The sequence below is a fragment of the Alosa pseudoharengus genome, unplaced genomic scaffold (genome assembly GCF_046254945.1).
Source record: "Alosa pseudoharengus isolate Yale_2024_CS ecotype anadromous, Long Island Sound unplaced genomic scaffold, YU_APseudo_1.1 YU_APseudo_1.1_scf_19, whole genome shotgun sequence".
In the NCBI taxonomy this organism is placed as follows: Eukaryota; Metazoa; Chordata; class Actinopteri; order Clupeiformes; family Clupeidae; genus Alosa; species Alosa pseudoharengus.
The window spans coordinates 26,986,577-27,014,137 of record NW_027468657.1 but is presented as its reverse complement, the minus strand read 5'-3'; the positions used below and the strand labels follow the sequence as shown (position 1 = coordinate 27,014,137).

At 48.2% G+C, this 27,561-nt stretch overlaps 1 protein-coding gene across 1 annotated transcript in view; it reads left to right on the top strand.

The window, feature by feature from the left end:
• Positions 1–364: 364 nt before the first annotated feature.
• The window catches only part of fat4 (FAT atypical cadherin 4), a 97,186-nt gene continuing 69,989 nt past the window's right edge, over positions 365–27,561 (top strand). The window contains exon 1 of the mRNA XM_076292151.1: positions 365–5,979. Within this exon, the coding sequence (XP_076148266.1) occupies positions 874–5,979 (5,106 nt within the window). The 5' untranslated portion in view covers positions 365–873. The remainder of the gene's footprint in view (positions 5,980–27,561) is intronic.

The following is a 27,561-nucleotide window of genomic DNA, read 5'->3' as shown; positions in this document are numbered from 1 at the left end:
ACAGGTCTCTATATGTCAAATCATACTATTCAACTATTCATCTGGAATAAATACCCTTCTAGTGTCAATGTCACTCAGCTGTTATTATAAAGAAATAACGGTACACTACCTGCTCCCGCTTTAACCTAATGACCGTTCGTTTCTTTGACTGACGTTCCCATCCACAATCCACAGCCAATGGTCGAGTTTGGAGGAAGCAAGAGAAGCAGAAAGGGCGGGACAGAGTCGCGTCACCCAATGAGATTACAAGTAGGAGGGACTTTTCTCTGCTCCAGCTTTGTTCTAACTTAGTAGGAACATAGGGATAAATGACTGAAGTTACTTCACCGTTATTCTGAGGGATTTTGCACTGGTACAACGGGTATTGCTTTAACAAGTGCTTGTCCCTGCTTCGTCGCAACAGTTTTCACTGTTTCCATCAAGTTTGCAGTGAAGATTCTGGATAAATAAACTTTTAAACTAGTCATTGTTTTATCCGAAGTGAAGTTTATTCTACGCTCACAATAGGAACACCTAAGAAGTGAGTCATGAAGTGCTGGGCCAGTGTGATGCCTTTTGCGGGACTTTGGAAATATTGAAACCTTCACTGACAAGATCAGGACTTCTCTCCGGACAAATCCATCCATCGCACCCTGAGGATTTCAACTGGAGCTGTTCCATTGCACGAACTGGAGAAAAGAGGTCAAGGAATACTATTCTGAATGATCATAAGAAAGCGAGGTACAAACCCTGTCAACAGCCGTGCAACTTCGGCACTTTTCAAGTGACCCGTGCCATAAGGAATACAATGTTTTAGTGCTTGGGGAACTAATGAAACTTTGATGCATTATATGCAAGGACTTTGTCCAAGAAAGGTGGACTGGGATTTTGACCATGGCGCTTTCAGGTAGGGGAGTGAACCGATTTCATGTAGTTTTGTTAATCCTGTGGACTTTATCGCAATACTCCTCATCCAGTCAAGTTCGCCAGGAGTTTCAGGTACTGGAAGAGCAGCCTATTGGTACCTATGTGGGGACGATAGAAACAAAACCAAGTTTCACGTACCGATTTAGCGAGAACCACAAACTTTTCGCAATTAATGGCACGACTGGCGTTATATACACATCTTCGGTGATTGACAGAGAAGTTTTGCAAAGTAACATTATCAATGTTGTGGTGCTGTCCAGTCAGCCGACATACCCCACTGAAGTTCGGATAGTCGTGCTTGACATTAACGACAACTCGCCAGTGTTTCCAGACGCGTCAATTGTGGTGTCATTCAAAGAGGACGCGAGCAGTGGCCGACAAGTTATCCTTGATACAGCCACAGACGCGGACATCGGGAGCAATGGAGTTGATCATACGACTTACAGAATAGTGAACGGGAATGAGCAGAGGAGGTTCCGTTTGGATATTACAGTCAACCCGAGCGGCGAGGGCGCATTTCTCCATCTGGTTTCAACTGGCGGCTTAGATAGAGAACTAACTCCTTTTTACCAACTCCTGATTGAGGTTGAAGACAAAGGCGACCCCAAAAGATTTGGCTATTTACAAGTCAATGTAACCATCCAAGATATCAATGATAACCCCCCTATTTTCGAAAAAGACCAGTATCAGACCAGTATTTTTGAAGATGCAGCCATAGGCTCAAATGTGTTGCAAATAACAGCCACAGACCAGGATGAGGGAGCCAATGCAGACATAAGATATTTTTTAGATGAGGGCACACCTTTTCAGATTGACCCCAAAGATGGTACTATAGTAATAAAGGAAGGTCTGGATTATGAAAGCAAGAAAGAATACTCTTTAACTGTGCATGCAATGGACAATGGGGTGCCCTCTCTTTCAGGCAGGGCAGAGGCTACTATAAAACTCCTTGATGTAAATGACAATGACCCAGTAGTGAAGTTTAGATACTTCCCCACCACTTCCAAGTTTGCCTCTGTGGATGAGAATGCACAGATAGGCACAGTGGTGGCCTTGTTAACTGTGTCTGATTCAGACTCCCCCACAGCCAACGGCAACATATCCGTCTCAATCTTGGGCGGAAATGAACAGAGGCACTTCGAGGTGCACACATCTCCTGTTCCTAATTTGAGCTTAATTAAGGTGGGCAGTGTGTTAGACAGGGAGCGTATCTCCTCCTATAACCTGACGGTCTCTGTGTCAGACAATGGCAAGCCCATGGCCAGGTCGTCCATAGCCAGCCTGGTTATTTTTGTGAATGATATCAATGACCACCCGCCCATTTTCCAGGAAGCCCAGTACAGAGTGGATATCAGCGAAGACATTCCGAAAGGCAGCTACATTAAAGGAGTCTCTGCAACAGATGGTGACTCCGGGCAGAATGCCAACCTGCGCTACTCCTTGGTGTCTGGAAACGCTTTGGGCTGGTTCGCCATCAGTGAAAACAGCGGCCTGGTTACCAGCGCCTCGCTGCTGGATCGCGAAGTGGCGTCGGCCATCGTGCTCAACATCAGCGCCAAAGACCAGGGCCTGCAGCCCAAGATCTCCTACACCACGCTGGTGGTGAACATCACCGACGTCAACGACCAGATCCCCACGTTCACGCAGAGCACGTACCGCGTGACCCTGGTGGAGCACTCCCCAGCCGGCAGCGAGCTGCTCGTCCTGTCGGCCACAGATGGCGATCTCGGGGCCAACGGCACCGTTCGCTTCTCATTTGACCCCGAAACCCCATCCAGCCTGCAGGATATGTTCCGCTTGGACTCAGTGTCTGGCAGGCTCAGCACTGCCTTGGAACTGGACAGAGAGGAGCAGGAGTCGTATTTGTTGCACATTAAAGCCACAGACTCAGGCAGCCCTCCGCTCCACTCCGTGGGGAGAGTAAACATCACCCTCAGAGACATAAACGACAACCGGCCTGTTTTCTATCCAGTGCAGTATTTTGCCAATGTCAAGGAGAACGAGCCGGCCGGCACGTACGTCACCAGCGTATCTGCCACCGATCCCGACCTCGGCGTGCACGGCACAGTCAAATATCAAATTACTGCTGGGGACACTTTTAAGTTTCACATTAACAGCGAAACAGGCAAAATAACCACTCTAGTCTCCCTGGACAGGGAGGAGAAAACGGCCTATCAGTTACAGGTTACAGCCACTGATGGAGGGGGCCTGCGCGCAGACACTCAGGCTATTGTCACTGTCAATGTGATAGACACACAGGACAACCCACCCACATTCACACAACGAGTCTACAGCTTTGTCATGTTTGAAAATGTAGCTGTAAAGACTGTCATAGGCACCGTCTCTGCATCCACTGTGGATCTGAACACAAACATCACGTACTTAATCGCCTCAGGCGATCAGAGGGGTTTGTTCTCTGTTAACAGTGCGACAGGAGAGATCCTGGCTGCGGGCCTTATTGACAGGGAGGAGCAGGCTTTCTACCAGCTTAAAGTGATAGCCCGGGGAGGGGACGTGACAGGCGACGCGCTTGTTAACATCACAGTGAAGGACCTGAATGACAATGCGCCCCATTTCATCCAGGCGGTGGAGCACGTCAGTGCTGTGGAGAACTGGAGCACCGGTCACCAGATCTTCCAGGCCAAGGCCTCTGACCCGGATGAGGGCAGCAATGGCGCCGTGGTGTACAGCCTGAAACAGAACCCCAAGGGCCTGTTCCACATCCACGAGAAACACGGCCTCATTACACTCACCGGGCCCCTGGAGGTCACCACCAGCTCCTATCAGGTGGAGGTGCTGGCCTCGGATATGGGGGTCCCCCAGCGCACCTCCAGCCTCATTCTGACCGTCAGCGTGTACGATGTCAACGACAACGCCCCGGTGTTTGACCAGCTCTCCTACGAGGTCATCATCCTGGAGTCGGAGCCCGTGAACAGCCGCTTTTTCAAAGTGGAGGCCACGGACAAAGACTCAGGCCTCAATGGGGAAATCATGTATGACATCGTGGGCGGCAACACAGGGGATGTTTTTGGCGTCTTCCCAGATGGGCAACTGTACATCAAGACTGAGCTGGACAGGGAGGTCCAGGACAGATACAGCCTGCTGGTGGTGGCCAGAGACAGGGCCGTGGAGCCTCTCACGGCCAGCGTCAACTTAACGGTCATCCTGGACGACGTGAACGACAACCGGCCGCTCTTCAACAGCACCAACTACGTGTTCCACTTCGAGGAGGAGCAGGCGAGAGGCTCGCTGGTCGGCCGCGTCTTCGCCGAGGACAAGGACTTCGGCCCGAACAGCGAAGTGCGGTACGCCTTCGAGGCGCCGCAGCCCAACTTCGAGCTGAACGCCATCACAGGTGAGCTGACCAGCACGCTGCAGCTGGACCGCGAGTCGCTCATGAGACAGCGTGGCGCCGCCGTGTTCAGCTTCTCGGTCGTCTCCTCTGACCAGGGCCTGCCCAAGCCCCTCAGAGACCAGGCCAAGGTCCAGGTCTACATCCAGGACATCAACGACAACCCGCCCAAGTTCACTAAAGACATATACCAGGCCTCCATCTCCGAGCTGGCCCAGAATCTCACACAGCTGCTGCGTGTGTCTGCCTCTGATGTGGACGAGAACAAAAACGGGCTTGTCCGCTACCGTATCAAGGAGGGCAACGAGGAGGCCCAGTTCACCATCGACAGCAGCTCGGGACAGGTCACTCTCATGGGCAAGCTGGACTATGAGGCCACGTCGTCCTACTCACTGAAAATCATTGCTGTGGACTCTGGTGATGTGCCCCTCTCCTCCTCCTGCATGCTTAGCATCAGTGTGCTGGATGAGAATGACAACACGCCCGCTTTCCCTAAGTCCACCGTGGCGGTGGACGTGCTGGAGAACATGAGGATTGGTGAGCTCGTGGCCTCGGTGACCGCCACGGACTCAGACTCGGGTCCGAACGCTGACATCACTTACAGCATCACGGCCACAAACAACCACGGCACTTTCAGCATCAGTCCCAACACAGGAAGCATCTTTCTGGTCAAAAGACTGGACTACGAGACGCAGTCTGTTTACAAGCTGAACATCACAGCTAAGGACAACGGGATGCCCCCCAAGTCCTCCACTATACCTGTGGTGATTCAGGTGCGGGACTTTAATGACAACCCCCCCATATTCAACACAGGTGATATTTTTAAGTCCATCTCCGAAAACATCCCATTGTCCTCATCTGTTATGACTATCATCGCACACGACACGGACGCTGATATCAACGGTCAGCTGGAGTACTCCATTGTTCAGCAGACTCCGAGAGGAAGCCACTTCCGTATCGACCCCAGCTCCGGGGTGATCTACACAAACAACGAGATCGACAGAGAATTTTCCAACCTCTTCGAGTTGACAGTCAAAGCGACCGACCAGGCATTTCCTGTTGACTTCCGCCGCTACGCTTTGAAGAATGTGACCATATGGGTGACGGACTTGAATGACAACGTCCCCACATTCCTCTCCCAGAATGCACTTGTGGCTGAGTCCAACATCGTCATCGGCTCCATCCTCACCACGGTGGTGGCCTTTGACCCTGACGACGGGCCTAACGGCGAGGTGGAGTTCGAGCTGGTCAAGGGAGACTCGGACACGTTCATCATGGACCGCTACAGCGGAGACATCCGCCTGGCCTCTCAGCTCATGCCCTCCAAGCTCATCTACAGCCTGACTGTCTCCGCCACCGACCACGGCACAGAGCGCAAGACCTCGCGCACCGAGCTGACCATCATCCTGCCCGGCGTCGACGGGCCCGTCTTCTCCCAGCCCAAGTACATCACCATCCTCAAGGAGGGACAGCCGCCGGGCACCAACGTCATCTCCCTGGACGCCTCCAGTCCCCGGGGCTCGACCACCAAGGTGGAGTACTTCATCGTGTCCGTGCGCAGCGGCGGCAAGGCCGTCGGAAGGCTCTTCACCATCGGACGCCGTACGGGGGTCATCCAGACCGCCCGCGAGCTGGACAGGGAGCAGGGCGCCGACCTATACCTGGTGGATGTGTACGCCATCGAAACAGACGCCAGTCAGCCCCGCACACAGAGAGCTGAGGTGAGTGCTGTTGCCCTTTTAAGTTCACCTAGCAGAAGCGATAATGTAGCCCTCGTATTGTTTTAGATGGCTCTGAAAGGCAGCCAAAAGTTGAAGTCATGCACGATGAGGGTGCTTGTGTTGAAAGAATTTGCTTGGATTATGTGGAATGAGATCAAGGTCCCATGAAAGCCTGTGAGAGGATGTAGTCCAAGTTAAACATAAAAACACCTTATATAAACACCTTATATGTACAACAGGTTGATTTGTGCATTAATTAAATTCCACTCTTTTCATGTATTAGGATCTGTGTTATATTAAATATAAATTGCCTTCAACATGAGTAAGTAGGGTGTGTGTGTGTTTGGCAAGCTCACCTTATTGTTTCAGTTCCCAAAAATACTAGCCTGAACAATATCCCAAGCATTCAGCTGGATTGTTCTGGAGAGGAGGGAAACAAGTTCTCCATATCCCCTTGTTTCGCTGTGGTCTTGCCACTATTAAGTTTAATATCCTTATCAGTTGTTATGAATTGCAGAAATGGAATAACTGGGGCAGCTGACTTGACTTGATTTCAGATATTAATATTATGCAGTTTGTTTGGAGGGGCTGTGTTTTTGCAGGGGTGGGGGGGGGGGGGTAGAAATATATCCAGAATTGAAGGGGGAGGGAAAAAACACAAAGAAAATAGATCAAGGACGGCCTTGTTGTCAAACTCAGCAGACAGCATTATTGGACCCAGGGAGTGGGGAGAATGATGTTGGATTTGATGTTGGGAGTTGTTTTGGTACAGGGTGGTCCTAGGGTGCTTTTCTGTGCCACTGGCTCCAGCTCAACAGGCAATAAGTGACCATTAAAATTGGGTGACCCCTTAAGACTCCATGAATAGTTTTTTTTCTCTCCCTAGTCTTGGAAGTGGAGGGGGGAAAGGGAAATCTTTAAGAGTTGAAACTTAAGCTCTCTATTCAGTTAGTATTATGCGATGCACCTCATGGGCTTCGTTTTAACCTCCCCTCGGGAGAGTGGAGTTAAGTCTTCTGAAGTAGACCGGTGAAACTCGAGACCCAATTTGGGTGGCTGGGGTGTAGCCTCTCCAGAAATGAGAAACAAATGTGATTCTGTCTTTCAGTGCGTTTGGGGAATTTTCAGTTGCAAAATCAGAATTGTTTTGTTAATGCAAATTTGATGATGTGTGGCTATGGTAATGTAAACATTCAGAGTGTGGGTTGTGTGTTGTCATTTAGGATTCAACTGGGTCAACTTGAATGATGAGAAGATGCTTTGAAAGCCAACATTTTTCCTATTGCATTTGAAAGGGTCTGTTTTACAGCTGTGTTGAACTGTATTGTCAATTATGCCATGGGTGTTAATGAGGGTTGTTTAATTTAGTAAATCCTCAGGTTTCATCAGTTGCAGACAGGTGCTGAAACTGTGTGTGTGTGTGTGTGAATGTGTGTGTGTGTCAGAGAGAGAGAGAGAGAGATTTTCTAGCCACTGCTCTCCTCCTGCCGTTGAGTCTCGGACTTCTGTGCCAAAGCACGTAGGAGTACAACTCTATATTCACATCCTATCTATTTCTATTCCTGGTCACAGTCATTCCCTGGGTTTGTGTTCTACTCTGCCTCTCTCCCTCTCCGACACACTCATATACACACACATACACCCCCCCACATCCCTCCCTTTCATACACACAGTCCCACTCAATTGTTTTCTCTTAGCCCATTGTACTTGAATAACTGGAGGAATTTGGTTAGAGTGAGCGAGAGAGGGAGAGAGAGAGAAAGAGAGAGAGAGAGGACATGAAGTGCTACATCATGTTTTTCCCTACTGAAAGCATTGTTCCATGCTGAAATAAACACGAAGGCCTTTGCCACAGTCCTTCCTTTGTTTTGCCTTCACAGATCCAGTGCTGCTTAATGCCTCAGTCGTGATTCATCGAGGTTTTGTTTTCTTTTCATTTTTGGCCCCCCCACCCCACCCGCCTCAGTCCCCTCCTGCCGTCTCCTCTTCTCTGTACCAGGTCCATTCAGTGACAGATTTAGGGTTGACCATGTGACCCCCCCCCCCCCCAAACCCACACACCCACACCTCCAGCACCCCCAGCATCACCCCCCACCCCCAGCCTACTACCCCGACCGAGACACAGCGAGAGCGAGAGCGGGGAGGATGAAATATCGCTCTGGCAGGCTTTGGATCTTGTCACGGGCCAAGGGGAGCATCATCCACATCGACCTTGGAATGCAGATGGCTAGGCCAGATAGAGGTGTCTTATTAGTGTTTACTTAACTCTGGACGAGGCGGAGGAGCCGCAGCCCTCACCACTCTGTGTGTGTGTGCGCACAGATAGATGGAGTCGGAGGGAAGAATGAAGTGAACGAAAACACATATGCAAAAAGGAGACGTCTGTAAGAGGTAGAGTCCGAGCTCTCGGAGCGCTTGAGGCACTCTGGGAAAAAAAAAGAAGCCGTGGAAAAGGAGAGGGCTTTTCCACTGGGCATCTCTGCAGCGTCGGACGTCTTGTCTGGACTGCATATTTGCCCGTGCCATTGTATTGTTGACCGCTGTATTGTTATTGTGTATAAGTCTGGCTAGGCACGGGTAGGCTAATCCTGTGTGATTGAGTTGCACCTCAAAAGGAACCCTCTGGCCGATGTTCCCTCTCTAGTCTGATCACATTAGAAAACCCTCCTTCTCTTCCTGCAAACCCGCTCCAGGCCTCATTAAAGCTTCGTAAGCTTGGAGTAAGAAAGACAAAAAAGAGCGATGCTTTCTGGAAGGGGAAAAAAGAGAAGCGCTTTTTGCCGAATTCCTCTGTGGCTTACAGGCGGTTGAGTTTTGCCAAAAGTGCCGCTCTGGTGCTTTGGTGTGGTGTTGTAGTTTGTGTGAAGAAACGGCAGTGGTGGCGGTGGATCGGCGGGGTAATTTGGGCGGACGTGCATCTTTGGGCGGCCCCCGCCGTGCGGTTCACACAGTCGTCACGGACTGATGCTCGGGACCGGCCCTCCCTGGTTGGTGGTCCCCCAAGGCCAAAGTTGAGAAAGTGAAACAGGGGATTCTTTCTTTGAGAGGCAGCAATGCATGGTGTTAGGCTCTTGTGTGGAAGGTAAACACTCACACACACACACACACACACACACACACACACACACACACACACACACACACAGACACACACACTAATGGAACAGATACACAAGCAGTATTATCTGCATTACTGTGCACGGGCCAAACCACAGTAATAAAGATTTTATTTAGCACAGTAATCATTTATTTGCGTTTAAAGCTTAGGTTCAAGAGGATTTTCCTTAAGTGCCTGTGAGATCCTTGTATCCCCATCCCCTATCCTGTGAATCCCTGACAAAATGCTACATTGTGAGCCAAAGTGCTGTTTTGTTGACTGCAACTTGAGCCAGTTCATGAATGCTGCATAGTGTGTTTACTGCTGGGACAGCCACCACAGCGAGCCATGGAGGCGAGTTCTCAGTGCCTTTGGAAGGAGGAATGCTGCTTTAAGCACTGCAGACGCTGCTTGGCCTAGCTCAGATTTCCTTTCTCTCTCTTGTTTTTTCTCACTTACTCACTCTTTCTCTCTCTCACTCTTTCTTACTCTCATCAAACTCTCCCTTGCACTCTCTTTCTGGCCTTCTTACTCTCTCTCTCTTCTCTCTCTCTTCTCTCTCTCTCTCTCTCTCTCTCTTACTCTCTCTCTCTCTCTCTCTCTCTTACTCTCTCTCTCTCTCTCTCTTACTCTGTCTCTCACTTTCTTACTCTTTCTCTCATGCTCCACCTCTTTTTTTTAACCCGGTTTCAAAGTGGTGACTACCGCAGCGCACAAATGTGCGTTTGTTTTGCGACGATGATACCCCCAGGCCCTGGGGTTTGAAAACAAACCTTTATCATTATCCAGGCCATGTGTCGCTAAGCAGTCAAGTAGGGTCAGAATGTCATAACTCACACCGGCCATTCCCCCCCTCCTCTCTCTCCCTCTCTCTCTGTCTCTCTCTCTCTCTCCCCCCTCTCTCTGTGCCTCACTGTCTCTCTCCCCCTCTATCACTCTACGTCTTTCTCCGTCTCTCTCTCTCTCTCTCTCTCTCTCTCTCTCTCTGGGGTAAGTCTCTACGTTCACAGGCCGTGGAGCACATGGATTAGTGAGTGTAGGGTTCGTTTATTTGGCCAGCGCTCCACAGCAGACGGTGCATATTTTGGGAAAGTCTTGGGGTGCGCCGCGGCTCAAATCACCAGTGTTGCTGGACGGATGATGGCTCCACAAGCATTTCAAATTCAAATTTCGCTTTCCAAAGATCGACTCCTCGGTCCAACCACCCATCATTCTCTCTCTCTCTCTCCCTCTCTCTCTCTCTCTCTTTCTCTCTCTCTCTTTCTCTTTCTATCTGTCTCTTTCTCTCTGTTTGTTTGCATCGGTCCCGTCTCTAGCGGGAACGTGCACGGTTTCAAGGAGTCGGAGAAACACAAATAAATGGTGGTTCGCGTGAGTCCCTGCTGCACGCTCCCAGAGAGCTTGGCCCCTGAGATTTATTTATACTCGGCCGATACGTTTCTTTGGTTCTGTGAATTTGATTGTCACGCCTCATTAGCAGGTCAGTATTAGTGCACATGGTCAGAATATGCCGGCACGTCTGGTCGCGATCCCCCTCTCCTTCATAATGGAGCTCCGCTGGGAACGGTCAGTGCGTTTTCTCCATGCACCCAGCGCATGATCAAAGAGCCAAGGAATCTGGAGGCGAGCGTTTGGTGGCTTGATCAGCCGTCTCCGTGGGGGAGTTCGGCATGGATTTAGATGGACTCACAGTCTTCTCTGAGGGGGTTCAATTGGTGTATTTATTTGTTTGTTTGTTCAATTATTTATTGATTTGTTCATTTATAGCAGCACTGTGATTGTGCTGTCTTGAAATCTCAGGTCCAAATTAGCAAGCGTGATTGTGGAAACATCTGCAGACAGGCACGCACATTCACACATGCACAGAGAACAGGCAAGGAACAGGTTCAGCAGAAGCACACACTCACACATTGCAACCACACATCCTAACACACACACACACACACACACACACACACACACACACACACACACACACACACACACACACAAACACATCCTAACACACATGAAAACAGGCAAGGTTTGGGCACAGAAACACACACTAACACTTGCAACCACACATCCAAACACACACACACAAACACATCCTACCACACGTACAAGCACACACAAACAGACGGGGTGAAAATGTGTTTCCAGCTGGTGTTTACTTTCGGCTTTTAATGTTGCGTTTAGGTGCATTCCTCGCGAAGCCGCTCTGTCAGTGGATGCACACTGTTTAAAGTGCATCTGCCTCACTTTGCCCAGAACGTGTCTGAGTTTACTGAGGTCACTGTGGAAGAGCCACTCACTGCAGAGCTGCGGAGAACGAGAGAGTGAGAGACAACAAGATTGACAGAGTGAAGGAAGAAAGAGAGAGAAAGAGAGAGAGAGAGAGAGAGAGAGATTCAAAAACTGGAAAGAGTAAGACTGAGGGGGAAAGAGGATCGAGAGATTCAGAGAGAGAGAGAGAGAGAGAGAGAGAGAGAGAGAGAGAGATTCAAAAAGTGGAAAGATTAAGACAGAGGGAGAAAGAGGATCGAGAGAGAGAGATTCAAAAAGAGGAGTCAGTAAGATGGAGGGAGAAAGAGAGATTCAGAGAGAGAGAGGTAGAGAGAGACAGGGTGAAAGCAAAGGAGGGAAATGTGAGACAGTTTTGGCACGTTTGCACTAAAGTAATAATGGATACCAGCTCCACACTGTGCAGACACGTGACATGTACTTAGCTCAAAAGTATAAAACACACAGGCACGCGCACACACACACACACACACACACACACACACACACACACACACACACACACACACACACACACACACACACACAGGCATGCACCAACACACACACATACACACACACACAAACAGACATATACAACCACATGCACACACACACACAGGCATGCACACACACACACACACACACACACACACACACACACACACAGACATATACAACCACATGCACACACACACACAGGCATGCACACACACACTAATTTATTTTCTCAGAAGGCCCAGTTGTTTTCTTAAGACGCAGCTAAACTCCAGCGCTCCAGGCTCATCAGGCTTATGCTGTTGTGTTTTATTCTGTGAACGAAGGGGGGAAAACACACCGAGTCCCTCAACTTTTTAGTCGTTTGAGCTCTTTTTTCCCCGTCTCACTTCCTCGCGCTCCGCTTTGTCACACCATCAGCACCTCCGTGGGGTTGATGAAACCGGCACTGATGAAACCGCCTGGTCGTCATAACCAACTCCCACCCCAATTACCTCAGCCACATCAAACACAGGGGCCAGGAGAGGGGAAACTTTAAAGACAAACAGAGAGAGAGAGAGAAAGAGAGAAAGTGACGTGGGGGGGGGGGGGGGTGTTGCAAAGTGACAAAGAAAGCCAGACAGACAGAAATGACAATGTGTGTGTGTGTGTGTGAGAGAAAGATATTGTGATTGTGTGTGTGTGTGGGGGGGGGCTGTGTTTGTAGCTGTGTGTGTGTGTGTGTGTGTGTGTGTTTGGGGTGGGGGTGTTGGTTATCGAGGAGGTGGGTGTCTTCACACCAGGGAGCTTATGGCCGCTGCGTCATGCCGCCAGCACCTCCGGCCCATCCGTCTGCGGCGGAGAGGAGAGCAGCCCTGGGCAGGAAGGCCATCTCCCGCTGGCCCACAGATAATTTAAGAGCCGTGGGAGATGTATGGACTGAGGTTGGAGAAGCGGGAGAGAGAGAGAGAGAGAGAGAGAGAGAGAGAGAGAGAGAGAGAGAGAGACTGACAGGGAGGTAAAGGCAGTCAAAGAAAGAGAGGAAGAAAGAGAGAGGGAGTGAAAGAGGTAGAGGGAGAGATAGAATGGCCTCTCTGTGTGTCAGGATGCAGAGACAAGCACCAGATAGACTGGCACCAGAGAAGAAGAAGAAGAAGAAGAAAAAGTTCATGTTATTGTTATCTTCCTGCCCCCTCCCTTCATCCCTCCTTCCCCCCTTCCCTCCCTTTTTTTCGGTGTTTTATGAGTTTTCCATCACAGGGCCCGAGATGGGCTGGGGAGTGGAACGGTTGGCCACAGTACATCACCGGGGCTGGGATTAAGGCCGTCTGTGGGGGTATTAGCTCGGCCGGATCGCGCCGCTCCACACCGCGCTACACTGTACCTGCTCCCCTGGGCTGGCGGGCAGGTGTTTGTTTACAGAGTGGTTTGCGGTGACACCTGGAATGCTTTCATGTGTGCTGCTTTATCACCCCAAACTGTTTTTATGGCGCTTTTTTTGCACTGAAATGATGGTCTGGAAGAATGTGACCGTATGTCTTAGAGACAGAGAGAGAGAGAGAGAGAGAGAGAGAGAGAGAGAGAGAGAGAGAGAGAGAGAAGGAGGAATATACAGTTGTGTGGGTGAGGCAATAGAAAACAACGAGAAGGGAAAAGAAAGGGATTTGCCTGGCTGTGCCATGTTGTGCCTGGTTAATCCACATTTCCTTTTTAGGCCTGTGTTTTTGCTTGGCTTTTTCTCGCAAAGAGGACGTGCTGGTTACAGTGCCACGTTCTTGGTCAGCATCATCTCATTCAGCTAGACCAACGTCTTAAGCAGAACCACATGTTGTAATAACGTTGTATATATGCCATGTTGTAATTCATTTAGCTAAGCAAATTGATAGTTAAGTCTGTCTATCTACAGCCGGTGTGTTTGTGTGTGTGTGTGTGTGTGTGTGTGTGTGTGTGTGTGTGTGAGAGAGAGAGAGAGAGAGAGACAGAGAGAGAGAGAGAGAGAGAGAGAGAGAAAGAAAGAAAGAAAGAGAAAGACCGTATTTCTTTTAACATTCTCACAACTAAATTACGTGAGGTCGGAAAAATTCACAATCATTCCGAAGCAATGTGTTTCCAAATTTACTTCACTTCCACTTCACACACAAATAATCCCAAAGGCTTGAGTTTCAGCAGTATGTTGAACAGAACCTTTACACCACTCTTAGTCATTCACAGAGAAGAAGGTAAAGAAAAGTAAGGACAGCATATAGCCAAGCAAGGGACTGAAAAAGTTAGTGAACGAGTGAGTGAGTGAGTGAGTGAGTGAGTTAGGTAGTTAGTGAATGAGGGAGTGAGTTAGTGAACAATTGGGAGGGAGAGAGTTGATGAATGAGTGAGGTAATGAATGAGTGAGTTAATGAACGAGTGAGTTGGTGAATGAGTGAGGTAATGAATGAGTAAGGTTGTGAACGGGTGAGTAAGAGGGTGGGAGTTAGTGAACGAGTGAGGAAGTGAACGAGTGAGGAAGTGACTTAGTGAGTGAGTGAGAGCAAGGGGAGCGTGAGTGAGCGAGTGAGTGGTAGTGGTGAGTGCGGACTGTTTTCCCCTCTGTTTCTCCGTCTAATTGAAAGCAGCTGTGGAGGGCTCTCGGGCGGCACTGCAGCGCCGGAGAGTCCAACGTGACTGCGCCGCTCTCCCTCCCTCGCTCCCTCCCTCCCTCCCTCCGTCCCTCCCTCCCTTGCTCCCTCTCTCCGTCTCGCGCTCCCTCCCCTCCGCGATCGGGGTACCTGATCAACTCTCGCAGGATCTTGCGGTCAGGGGCAGAACTATGCACTTTTTTTTTTTTCATTGTTGTCAGGGAAAGGGCATGCCTTTGCTAAACAACACAGTATCACAGAAAAACACAATGCTCAGACTTTGCCTGGTTTGTGTACGAGGGGGAAAAAAATACTTAGTCTGGTTCTGATTACACTCTGTTTACATTATGTCATTTTCTGTGCTGCTCTTATGTAAACTGCTGAAGTGGCACAAAACAGTCAGATGTTTCACTTACACGATAATTATGTATGTACCATGTAATTTGACTATAGCAATACTTCTATACATATATGCAGGGATGCTTGAGAAAGTCCTAAAAGCATATTGAAGGCATTGGTTAGCCTGTTCACACCATTGTCAGACCGAGTTTTGACAACATAATTATCAGGAATTACTCATTATAATTACATTCATGCATTGATACCCTAACGTTAGATTGAATGAGACAGCCAAAATCAGTTGTTTACTTTGAAACCATAGAGTCGCCTCTGACAATTATCACATTTTGGTTTTTAAAACAGAGAGGGGTCTAATGTTTGAATGCAGTGGTTTGTGTGTGTGTGTGTGTGTGTGTGTGTGTGTGTGTGTGTGTGTGTGTGTGTGTGTGTGTGCGCGCGTGTGTGCGTGCGTGCGTGTATGTGTGTGTGTGTGTGTGTGTGTGTGTGTGTGTGTGTGTTTGTGTGTGTATGTGTGTGTGAGAGAGAGGAGGGGGGGGGGGGGGGTGAGTGTTGGGGTTCAGCGATACGTTCCCAGTGAAAAAGCAAACATCTGCGTGTCTGTTGCCTGCAGCCCTCGCGGGTGAGTAATGGCCGTTTGTGTGTGTGTGCGCGCAGCAGATCTGTCGGGGTAATGCTCGACTGAGGACCGGACGAGGATGACTGCCCGCTGACCCCCCCTCAGTAAGTGCCGCGTGGACATCAGATGTGTCCCGGGCGCCGGCTCCAACGCTGGCTCCGTCCTCCTCGCTTCTCTGCGGTTTGGCAGATGGGACTGGTTTTGGAGGAGGACGAGCATGGAGAGTGTGTGTGTGTGTGTGTGTGTGTGTGTGTGTGTGTGTGTTGGGGGGTGAGGGGGATGGGGGGAGGGGGGTGGCGTTGGGGGGGTTCAGTGAAGTTGTCTGAAACGTGGCTTGGAAAACAGACCTAAACGGCATTTCCAGCGTTTCCAGTGTTTCGTGTTGACAGCGGGCTGGGGTGGAGTGGGGTTACGGGTGCAGGTGTGTGTTTTGTGTGTGTGTGTGTGTGTGTGTGTGTGTGTGTGTGTGTGTGTGTGGGTTGGGTTGTTTTCTGCATTGTTAGCGTACAGAGAGGTCCCTGCTGTGTGAGAGAAGTGTGATGAGATAAAGGCACACTCCGTTTTGCGTGGCGGCCCACAAGCCAACAGCTCGGACCCCCCCCCCCCCCCCCCCCACACACACACCCCCCCACCCCCCCCCACCCCCATGCTGATAACAGGCCCGTCACCGGATGAGGGCTGCACTTAGTGGCAGCAGTGCTGGCTCCGTTAGCATGTGCCATGTGATATATCAGGGGAGCTCTGTGGATTAATAATGTATTTTCCACTCCAGGGCCCTGTGTTATATGGAGTGTGTCTTCTCCTCCCTCCCCCCCTCCCTCTCCCTCTGTCTCTCTCTCTCTCTCCCTCCCCTCTCTTTCTCCCTCCCTCCTTTTTGCTTCCTCCCTCTCTCTCTCAATCTCTCTCTCCTCTCTCTCTCTCTCTCTCTCTCTCTGTCTCACTCCAACACTTGGACTTCATCCTGCAACCGAACAAACTGCAGGAGCCTCCCAGCAGTACAGTGTGAGTGGGTGATGCAAGGCCCGCGTCTGGTGATTTCTATGTGATAAATCACTTCTATTACACTCCTCTGGTGCTCGGCAGACCTGCGGAGCCAGTGTGTGTGTGTGTGTGTGTGTGTGTGTGTGTGTGTGTGTGTGTGTGTGTGTGTGTGTGTGTGTGTGTGTGTGTGTGTGTGTGTATAAGATCAAACTGGGCTCTCCATGGACATGAGATTTCCACCTCAGCGTCTTGTGTCTTTACTGTGTACTAACTCGAATCCACTGTCTGAACAAACACCACTATGGAGCACATATCTTCCTCAAAAACGTTATAGAAGCAAACAAAAAAAAAATGAACAAAAAAAGAGAAAAGAAAAACACTGCTGTGAAAACAGTTAATGGCGAGAAGGGAAAAATTAGAAGTTTGAAATGGAAACGTGCTATTGGACGAACTGGCCGATAATCAGTTAATTCTCAGTGGGAAGGTGATGAGCATTCACACGTCTGGGTCAGGCTGCTTGTGAATGTGGCGACTTTTGACATTTCTTGGCAGGACCTGAAGCAAGAGCTCAATAGCGGAAGCAGTGGCCCTTCACAGCTGAGTGTCCGTGCCAGCTGTGTGTGTGTGTGTGTGTGTGAGAGAGTTTGTCTGTGCCAGCTGTGTGTGTGTGTGTGTGTGTGTGTGTGTGTGTGTGTGTGTGTGTGTGTGCTCGAGAGAGTGTTAAATGAAGTCTGAATGAAAATGAAAGTCACTTGGCGTGCCTGCCGGTGTCTCTCTGTGTATGTATTTGTGTGTCCATGTGTGTGTTTGGCAATATGGACTTACTAAATGACATGTGAGCCTAATGTGCCAGGCATGTGTCCTCCACCAAATACTGTTATTGGGAGTTTTCTGTAAGCCTTTTATTTGTGACATCTACATTAGTCAGCTTTGTTTGTGAAATTTTGACAGAATCTATGAAAAACACACGTCATGACAACAGAGCATTAGTAAGATCAAAATCGATAACAAATGGTGCTGGTGTCTCCAGATCCAGAATTTTTTCACTGTGAGGATTGGAAGATTAGTAAGAATGTGATTTCAGTCACTATACACCAACTCTGCTCTGTGTGGTAATAACTGTACAGAACAATTACTGTAATTCTGCATGTCTTAGCTGTGAAATGCCCTATACCTGTACAGTAAATTATCAGACTTTGAAGACTGAAGGACCATGATCAGGATGCATCAATTGCTCTGGTTTTCATTGTGATCTTTTGAATTGATATTACCCACAGTATTTGCACTAGCTCTTGTGTACCATGTATTTTATAGCATTTCTGTGTCATCTAAGGACAGAGTTTGACTTAGAGTCTGTTTTGTTCTGCCAGGCAAAGCCTAAGGTTTGACCAGAGGAAGTGCGTAGCCATGGTAATGTGTTTGTATTATGAAATATGTGTAAGCAGCTGAGAATTTAGCATTTTTCATGTAGTATCATGTTGTCAGATTTTGTTTTTCAACTATACATAGAGCTACTAATGCATGTTAATGATGATAGAAGGTGAATAAGATAGTTGTCAGATCTGGTCATACATTTCAATGTTACCATCAACCTGTTGAATTTGGTTCAGAGGATAATGTGTGTGCGTGTGCGTGTGTGTGTGTGTGTGTGTGTGTGTGTGTGTGTGTGTGTGTGTGTGTGTGTGTGTGTGTGCGTGTGTGTGTGTGTGTGTGTGTGTGTGTGTGCAGGCCTACAGTGGTGTATGTGCGTGTGTGTGAGACTGCCAGCATATGAGCTCCACATGCTGTCTTTATGCGTTTGACGTCTGACAAGCCTGTGACGCCAGTCTTAATGATGTGCTTATTATGACCCATCATGCCTCTCTGCAGGCCTACCCCTAACCCTAACCCACAAAGCAGCCTGGGGCCACCCTCCCCACTGCCCCCTTCCCATGATGCTCTCTCTCCTCTCTCTCTTCCTCTTTTTCTCTCTCCTCTCTCTCTCCCTCTCTCTCTCTTTCTCTCTCCTCTCTCTCTCCCTCTCTCTCTCTCTCTCTTTCTCTCTCTCCCCTTCTCTCTCTTTGTCTCTTTTTCTCTCCTCTCTCAATCCCTCTCTCTGTCTATGTCTCTCTCTCTTCTCTCCTCTCTATGTATTTATATTTAACTTTTTAACCATGTACATGCTTGCACACAATGGCATCCCAAAACTAAAGTGGTGGCATCAACATCAACAACCAAGAACAAACACACCAGGCGTTTTCCATGAAAAGGCGCCTCGGCATCTTGCATGTGTGGATGTCGTTTGTGGTGAGCGGTTTTGTTTTTGCATGTTTTCAGCCATTAAATAATGAAATTTCAGGCTTTGAAACCCAAATGTTTACCCTCTGAAGTCATCCAGTGACCTTCCAGTGCAGTGTTGGATTTTTCCCCCATCTTTTTTATTTTCTTAACACAAAGATAAACTGTGTCTGAGTGGGTCCGAGATCTACTTGCTTTATTAGTCATATGGAGTTAATCTTTGAGGCCTGGTTTGATCCTCAAACTGTTAAATGCCTGTCTGACCCTTGCATTAGGTTTCATAGCAACACTACAGACGAGTTGCTGTTCAATATTAGGCCAGCAGTCATTCTGTCGTCTTGGTTGTTGCCTCCATGGTTTACAAAAAAAAGCATTTCTCGAAGCAGTTTGTTTATCGTCATTAATCCCAACCATATGGATTTGTGAGACAGGACGCAAAGCAAACCTTTCAAACAGACCAGTGAGGAGTGCAAGCTGAGACTGAGGAGTCGAGCGTTAACTCGATACCGCGCTAAACCGTTCGCCTATTCCTCTCCATTATGGCGCGGGGGCTGTTTCTGCTTCAAACGTCGGGGGCTGACCAGGCGCCCTCCATAAACATTATTTTTGGACGCCGTCCACATTGTATCGCGTTCTCTTTAGACGACCTTCTGTGTGTCGTCATGCGAAGCCTTTCCGCCGTGCGGAGTCCCCCCTCGTTCGCATGATAGAAGCCATCCACGCGTCTGCAGGTGTGTAACGTCTCCAAGCCGGGGTTACCCACACTTTCCCCTCCGCCACGTGGCAGGTATATGGCTCTCTCTGTGCCGTTTAATCACCGGTGTTGTCAGCACTTGTCAAGTAAGTGCTGCTTAGTGCTTCTTAACACTTCTTAGGCCACGGATATGAGACTTTAAAACCGGGTTGGCGTTGTCCCACCACCTTTGACACGTACTATTCACGGATTTCATTTAGCTACCCTGGAAAATGTCTGCATGCAAATCAGATGGACTAAAATAAAGCATAGTAGACTGGCCTTTTATAGTCGGCATCCCCCCCCCCACACACACACACACACACACACACATACCACCACCACCCTTCTTAATTTTGGATCCTCTCATCTTCAAATAATTTTCTCTCTCTCTCTCTCTCTCTCTTGTTCATTATGAATCTTCATTCATGTAATTATGAGACCCTGAGATCATTAGGGCTTGTTGTTTGTTATGTTGTGTTGTGTTGTTTTTCCGCCGCATTCATCAGTTCATGATCCCGTCCAATTAAGGCCTCCTTGAGATGACTTCCGCAATACCCCCGACAATTCCATTGGAGATTATCATTAGGACGCGTTCGGAGATCAGACATGCTCGTTAGCGCTCGTTTCCCCTAAAAAATGCAAAGTGTCTGCCCCACTCCCTCTCCACTCTTTTCTATCACTCCCTTTTTCTCTCCCTCCCTCTCGCTCTCTTTCTATCACAGTTTTTGGCCCGTGATCCACACATGTAGGCCTCCCTAGCAGATCTCTGCTCTCTCTCGCTCCCTCTTTTCCTGTTTGTCCTCCCCCCTCCTCATCCTCCGTCCTTGCTCCTCCTCTTTCTCTCTCCATCTTAACCCCCCCCAACAATGCCCCCCACCCCCACCCACCCCATACCTCCCCACCCACCTTGTGAGATGGGTGATTTACTGTCAAACGAATGTGATCTGCTGTACAGGGCCCTGGGAGGCGAAGCGCTGCGGTGCACCAAGCTTTGTGGGGAGATTACACACACCGTCAGCAGGCTGCGGCCATCGCGCCCTGGCTCAGCCTGGATTGGACTCACGGGAGCCCTTTCATACGAGCGCTTTTGTTAGCCGGGAGGATTATTCCGCCAGTTGTTATCCCATTAAACGCTGAAAATGGCCACAATTTTCTGCCTTAAAACTGAGAATCAAGCGTGGAGGGAGAACCGGTCGGAATTGACATAAGTGGTCACATGGTTCTGAGCGCGCGAGCACGAAGCGAAATGAACACGAGCTCGGGCGATGGATTGTTTAGATTCAGCGGGAGTGTTCCTGGCGAAAAAAATTTGTGTTTTTTTCCACGGATCAGTCATGGTTGTAGTTCTCGAGGGATGGTGGGTGTGTGTGTGTGGGGGGGGGGGCATATGTAAATCAGACTTATTGAAACCACAGCACTCATTTTAGATGCAGGATTGCCCACGTTAGTATGAAGGCGGAAAAAGGTTAGAATAACTTTAGGTGCAGATGAGTAAGCCAAGCTGGGGTATGGCCATACAGTGAGTCATGAAACTGTGTTCTCTTCACTTTGAAGTGTTTGGAGAAGGAAAGACAAAGAGAAAAAAGAAAAGAGAGAGAGAGAGAGAGAAGGAAAGAAAAAGAGAAAAAAGATGTAGATGCGGGTATCAAAAGCACACAAAATACCAAACCCTATATTTCGCCAAACATGACATTTCTATTAAAAAAAGTTTTTAGGTGTTGATCTTTTCTTAAAAGATGAGCGCAATGATACTGACACTTGAAAAAAGTTGCTGTCAACAAGGCTTTTCACAGTAATGCTCTTAGCAGGTCATTTAGCTTTTGAGCGTTTTTCTGTACGTTTGCCCAAACACTAAAACCTTGTGTCTCTCGCCTCTGATTAGTGACACTTTGATAAAGTCGTTTAAAGTTCAGTGGACTGAATTTTCCACCTTTTCTCATGTTTCTATGGTCACAGGGAAGCAACCTCCATTCAGGCCCGTATGCAATCTTTTAAATGCAAATCCTTTAAAAGGGACTGTGTAATTCAGGGTATTGGGACTCTCCCGACTTGGCCGGCGGAGAAAGTGTTTTTTCTCTTTCTCTCTCTTTCTCTCTCTCTCTCTCGTCTGAGGCAGCAGTGCCTGTTTTTTTCCCCTTCTCTCTGTCCTCTTGATCTGACAGCAATTGACTGAACCAGTGCTTAGAGCGTGACAAAAGGTTGGCAAAATCTTTGCATTTCTTTTCCTTTTTCTCCCTCTCTTTCTCTCTTTCTCTCTCTCTCTCTTTCTCTGTGCTGCACTGTGTTTTTTTGGATGGGCCAAGGTGGACAAAGCCTGTCTCCCTTCCACTTGATTGGGTCATAAGGCTGAAGTCAGTGTTTGGTTGCAAAAAAATCTCCCAACATTCCCGGCATTTTGTTTTCCTGCTCTCGGCAGCTCGGGCGAGAGCGAGAGAGCGGGAGAGAAAAGCTATGTCGAATCGGCCACAATCAAATCATTTACGCTGAGCTCACACTGAAGGAATTAATGCATTTTACATTGGCTCACACTGACTGGACGATACATCTCCACATCCAACCCCCCCCCCCCTCCCCTCTCTCCACACACACCAACCCCCCACCCCATCCACACCGAAAAACACGTGAGAAAAAAAAAACCCTGGTTGAAATTATGGCTGTCACCCACTTCACAAGGGGAGAGCGGGAAACAGGTCATTGACTTGATTTTCATGGGAAGCCTGGTTGAGCCATTCAGAAGCCTGATAGGTCTAGTATTGAGCGCCTGTGAGAGGGGAGGGGAGCATGCCGCCTTCATTGTGGTGTGGTTTGCAGAGGGGAGGCAAAGCAAAGCAAAGTAAAGCAAAGCTAAAAAAAAAATAAAAAAAACGGGGAAAAAAACAAGAGAGGGCCTGAAGACAAAAGGCTGAATGGGAACAGTAGCCCCTGTGTCCCTCTCTCTCTCTCCCTCTCTCTCTCTCTCTCTCTCTCTCTCTCCCTCTCACTCTGTGGACTGCGAGTGTTGCTGGGCCTTGTGTCTGTTATGGGGGTGAAGTACTACTTCCCCCCTCTCACCCTGTCAAGTGGCTGGGGAGGTGTCGCCGCCGAGGGCTTTCACATCGTCCGCTGCCCGGCCGACGCTGGTGTGGCTCCCGTCCTCCTCTCTGTCTCTTGGTGGACGACAAAACACTGTGTGTGTGTGTGTGTGTGTGCTTGTGTGTGTGTGTGTGTGTGTGTTTGTGTGTGTGTGTGTGTGTGTGTGTGTGTGTGTTTGTGTGTGTGTGTGTCACTGACCTTCATTCACAATTTCCACATCAGTCCCACCAGAGCTTGTTTTTACCCTTAGGGTGTAGGGAATATCTTCAGTAAATAATTGGTGTTGAAGAGCAGAAGTTTGTGACTGGTTATCAGAACAGCTTTGCGTTTCTCTGATTAAGAGTGGACCGAGAGAGATTAGCCACAAAAGGGAGGAGAGTCATTTTGTAATTAGTTACAATTTTAGGTTAAATCTCTGTGGCCCTTTTGTTTCCGGTTGAGTAATAACTCAAGTCTTAAAGTGGGATTTGTTTTCCATCATGTGTTTTTACATCTATTATGTGTTAACTTTTAAGTATTAAGTATTAAATTCATTGTGTGTTTCCTTATGAAGTAATACTTTATCCTGCTGAATGTCAACTGTCAAGTTGTGTTGCCTGAATAACACAGTGTGGGGAGATTGTGGGGAATTAGTCAGGGACAAAGTCGCTACATTGTACCTCAATAAGTTATCCCCATATTCTGTATTTTCTAAGTAAAACTAAGTATGGTATTCATGCATAGCCACCATAATGTGTTGTGCTTGTGTTACTATCAACTGCAGATGACCAGGGACCAACAACAGAGATGTGAGATTAGTTTAATAAGAAATTCATGTGGTTTGTGGCTTATCAGCAAACAAAGAGTGAAACCTTTTTTTGGAGAGGGAAAAAAAGTCAAAGCTCTTTGACCCTTGCAGTTTAGCCCCTTGACCTCTGTGGACCTCACGGGCGCAGTTTGAGCCGAGCTTGCCTCTGGTCAACACAGGAAGCCGCCCTAACCTCTGACCAGTCGACATTGAGCGCCGTGCTGCACAGTCATGGGGGAATAGAATGTGTTATTTTTCTTTTAAATATTTCCTTCTCTCTCTCTCCCTCTTTCTCCCTCTCTTTTTCTCTCCCTCTCTCTGTCTCCCTCTCCCTCCTTTAAACCCAATTCAAACCCCATGGCAGGGCTGGTAGATTGTTAAATTCCTCTTAAACTGCATCATCGGAAAATGGTAGTTGAGGACATTTCTCTTTTTTCCTCCTCTCCTATTTAACTCCCCCATTTTGGCTTCTGCCAACGGGGTGATCTGCAGACCACAGTGGCACTGGCGACTTCCCTGAGGAGTACCTCCCCCCGACCACACCCCACCCCACCCCACCCGCCCCAGAATAGCCCCCACCACCCTGTCCTATCTGCCCCCACCCAACAACCCCTAGCCTCTCCATCCTCCCTGGCTCCATTGCTTGCTCTCTTTCTCCACGGTACGTCAGGGACCACAAGCTTTTGAAGTGAGGATTTGTGGAGAACATGATTGCTCCGCCAATCTGTCTATTGATGTATTGGGGCAGGCTTTTCTAAAAAGGATCAACTTTAGCACTCTCCCTCTCTTGCGCGCTTTCTCTCTCTCTCTCTCTCTCTCTCTCTCTCTGTCTCTTCCCTTCTCCCCCTTGTTTAAGGTCTGAGCTCTTTATGGTAATATACTGTATCAGGGAGTACCTCACCCTGGTATGTGAAGACTGAAAGAGGCAGTCATGTGCTGAACTGATTAAGAAGCTGGCGGTGACCTGGGGTTAAACCTTCCAGAGAGGTAAAAAAAAAAAAAAAGTAGGCATGAATCAAGTTAAGTGGTGCAAGGGATTCGGCTAAAATGGGTCAGGCCCAGAAAAAAAAGTATTTTTGAAATAAGGTAAAACTTCATGTCTTCCGAGCTGCGAAGATTCATTTTATTTTTTATTTTTTTGAAACCTGCCGACTGCCACTATTTGGTGTGTTATTTAACCAAAGCCATGAGACAAGCTCAGAGAAAAGCCTCCTGGTGAAGCTTGCGGTGCCCAGAAAGTGGGCTCTTATCATTCAGTTTGAAGACAGACACGCTTAGATAGCACACTCCTGCCCTTGCTCCATTCTCTATCTGGATAGAGCTGTTTTGCCTTAACCCATTCATCTTCTGCCTGTCTGTTTGTGGATGTGTGGGTGGATTTGTGTGTGTGCACAGACCTTTGAAGTTTGTGTGTGTGCGTGTGTGTGTTTGTGACAAGTGTGTATTCTTGAAAATGTGAGTGTGGATGTTCATATCAGTGCATTATTGATATGTCCATGCCATATCTCTGTGTCTCCTCGTGTGTGTGTGTGTGTGTGTGTGTGTGGGTGGGTGTGTGTTGTGTGTGCATTCATATCTGTCTCTGTTTGATGTGTTTAGGTGTGTTTTTCAATGTACATTTGTCATCACGCACGTGTGTGTGTGTGTGTGTGTGTGTGTGTGTGTGTGTGCGCGTGTGTGTGCGTGTGTGTGTGTGTGTGTGAGATGGGAGTCAGATGCCCTGAACTGGACCTTGAGTAAGCACAGGGGCTGGCTGTGTGCACCAGCGCTGTAGTGGCACAGCCTTGGACCACTGAGATTATGTTTTACCAGCCGGAGATGTCACAAGGCACAGGCTTTTGTTGCCTTCAAAGAAACCCTCACCATTCTTTTCCACTATTCATTATCATCAACAGTTCAAGCAGGAGTAAGTAAAGAAAGGAAGACAGACAGAAAGAAAAAAGAGAGAGAGAGTGGGTGAAAGAGAGGGAGAGGGGCAAAAAGAGAGAGAATAGTAACTGAACAATGTGGTGAATCACCTCTCAAAATCGCCCCCTTTTTTTCCCTTTTCCCCCTTTTTTGGTCTTTTTTGGTCTTTTGTTTTTGTTTCCAGTCCTGACTTATCGACAGGTTTCCAGTGGAGCGTCTGTCTTTCCATTCACTAATAAAATGAATGCCGCTGTCCTTATGGGTGAGGGATTGCTATTCAACACCATTGACCCATTTGGGAGGGCAACTCCTGCCATCTGAGTAAAGTTTGCCCCTGCAATCACAGATAATCGCACCTTTTTTCTTTTGTTTAATTTGGAAATAACGTGCAGAAGACTCCGTTCTCTGGTATTTAACTGTCTGCGCGTTCGGCCAAAAGCGCTGCCGCTCGGCCAAATTAGCTCAATAAAGTTTGACATTTCACCAGTTGCAAGAATGTGAGAAGTTTTTGCGTATTCGTATATATGTATTGAGTAGGAGTATAGGCGAAGAAAGTTTTAATACTCTCATCGCTGATGTTATTTCATCATTCAGTGAGCACTAGAAACCGGTAAGGATGGAGCTAAGTGGAATTAATGACTGAACATTCCCCATAGGCTTCTCTCTCTCATGCACATTTGTCTGGTAAAGTGAGCGTAGGCTAACCTCACCCCAGAGTCTTGGCATTTGTTCCCCCTGCCTGCTCCCTCCCTCCCTCAGGGGGCTAGCTAGCAGGTAATTCCCAAGCATCTCGCTGTGTTTGGCTAAAGGAAGAGAATGAAGAAGAAGAAGAAGGAGAGAGAGAAGAGAGAGCGATTTCTTAGCTTTCGTCTCTGTGTGTTAAAGTAATCAGACGAGAGAGAGAGAGAGAGAGAGAGAGAGAGAAAGAGAGAGAGTGAGAGAGGGCTTGTGGTTGCAGAGCGGCAGTCTAGTCCGAAACGCTCATTACTTCATTCAGAAAGGATGCATCCATCCTGGGAAATGTTTAAAATTTCAGACAAGGCTGAGAAAAAGTGCCCAGATTCTGCCCTAATGCATCACTGCCTTTTGATGTATGGCAAGATGCACTTAGCATTATAAATGACCTTAGAGGTTCCCTTTTTTCAGACAGGGAAAACTATTTATTAATTGCCAGTGTTGTCGTTTGTTTCCTATATTTGGTCGGATCTGCACTGTGTGTTTGGGCTTTTGAGTAAACACTTGACATTCGCATTTTCCAAAAAATTGGCATCAGAAAAGGGCTTACAGCACTGAAAGGCGAGCACACCCACGTTACGATGAATTCAATCTATCTTTCCCTTTTCCACAAAGCCACACTTAAGGAAACTTTATCGCACACCCTGATTGTCTGTCCTTTTACAGAAAATGTGGGTGGGCAATTATCTTGGGCCTACTCCCACCCATTTGAAGATATTCTCTCATGGCTTGTTTCCTCGTTTGGCTTGTTTTCCCCACTTCATACTGCCCATATCCCATAAATAATTGATTACTCGCCCCTAACAAATCAACGACTCCTATCCCACACATAAACATCATCCAGATAACTAAATAATTAGGGGAACGTTCAATATCAACTCTCCAAACACGTAATGTAGCGTTTCGAAACCGTGGCAGTACTACATGTGGCATTCAGCCTCACGATTGGGCCTAAGTCTCCTCTCCTTTTGGGGGCCGGGGGTTGTTTGTGGCGAAGTGTGATAAAGAGCGCGGGCAGGGGATTGGGGGATGATTCAGTGGGGTCCTGGTGGGAAACTGACACTGAGCCCCCCCAACCCCCCCTGGGTGTGAGAGGATTTCCCCAGCCTTGAAAGGCCGGCTGTGATAATGCGGACACAATCCTGTCCTGGTGGTCCCGGCAAACAGGGCCTAATAACTATATTAGTAATTACAGGAGACACCCTGTCACCCCTCCTCCTCCCTGTCTTTCTCTCTCTCTCTCTCTCTCTCTCTCTCTCTCTCTCTCTCTCTGTCTCTGTTTGTCAATCCTCCTGTCTTTCTCCCCCTTTTTCTATCCATCTCTCCCTGAAAAGATGGCATGATTGCGGTTAATAAGGGGCTGTGGGACTCCACGGCCTTTTGTTGAGAGACGTCTCTTTATGACTCGGATGCCAAATGTATTGCAAATATGCAGAGCTTATATGGATTCCTTTCTGCTCATAGACCATAGACACCATTTAAGAAAAGAAAAAGAGACATCATTATCTACAAATAGGAGAATGGTAGAGATCACTGAGTTGATCGGTGAGAACATTCAAACCCTAACCGGCACTTTACCGTAATATATTATAGAACTAGTAGATTTATTAATAGTAGGTCACATTCTTTCAGCTTAATTGCAGGGCTTAATTTCAGCTTACT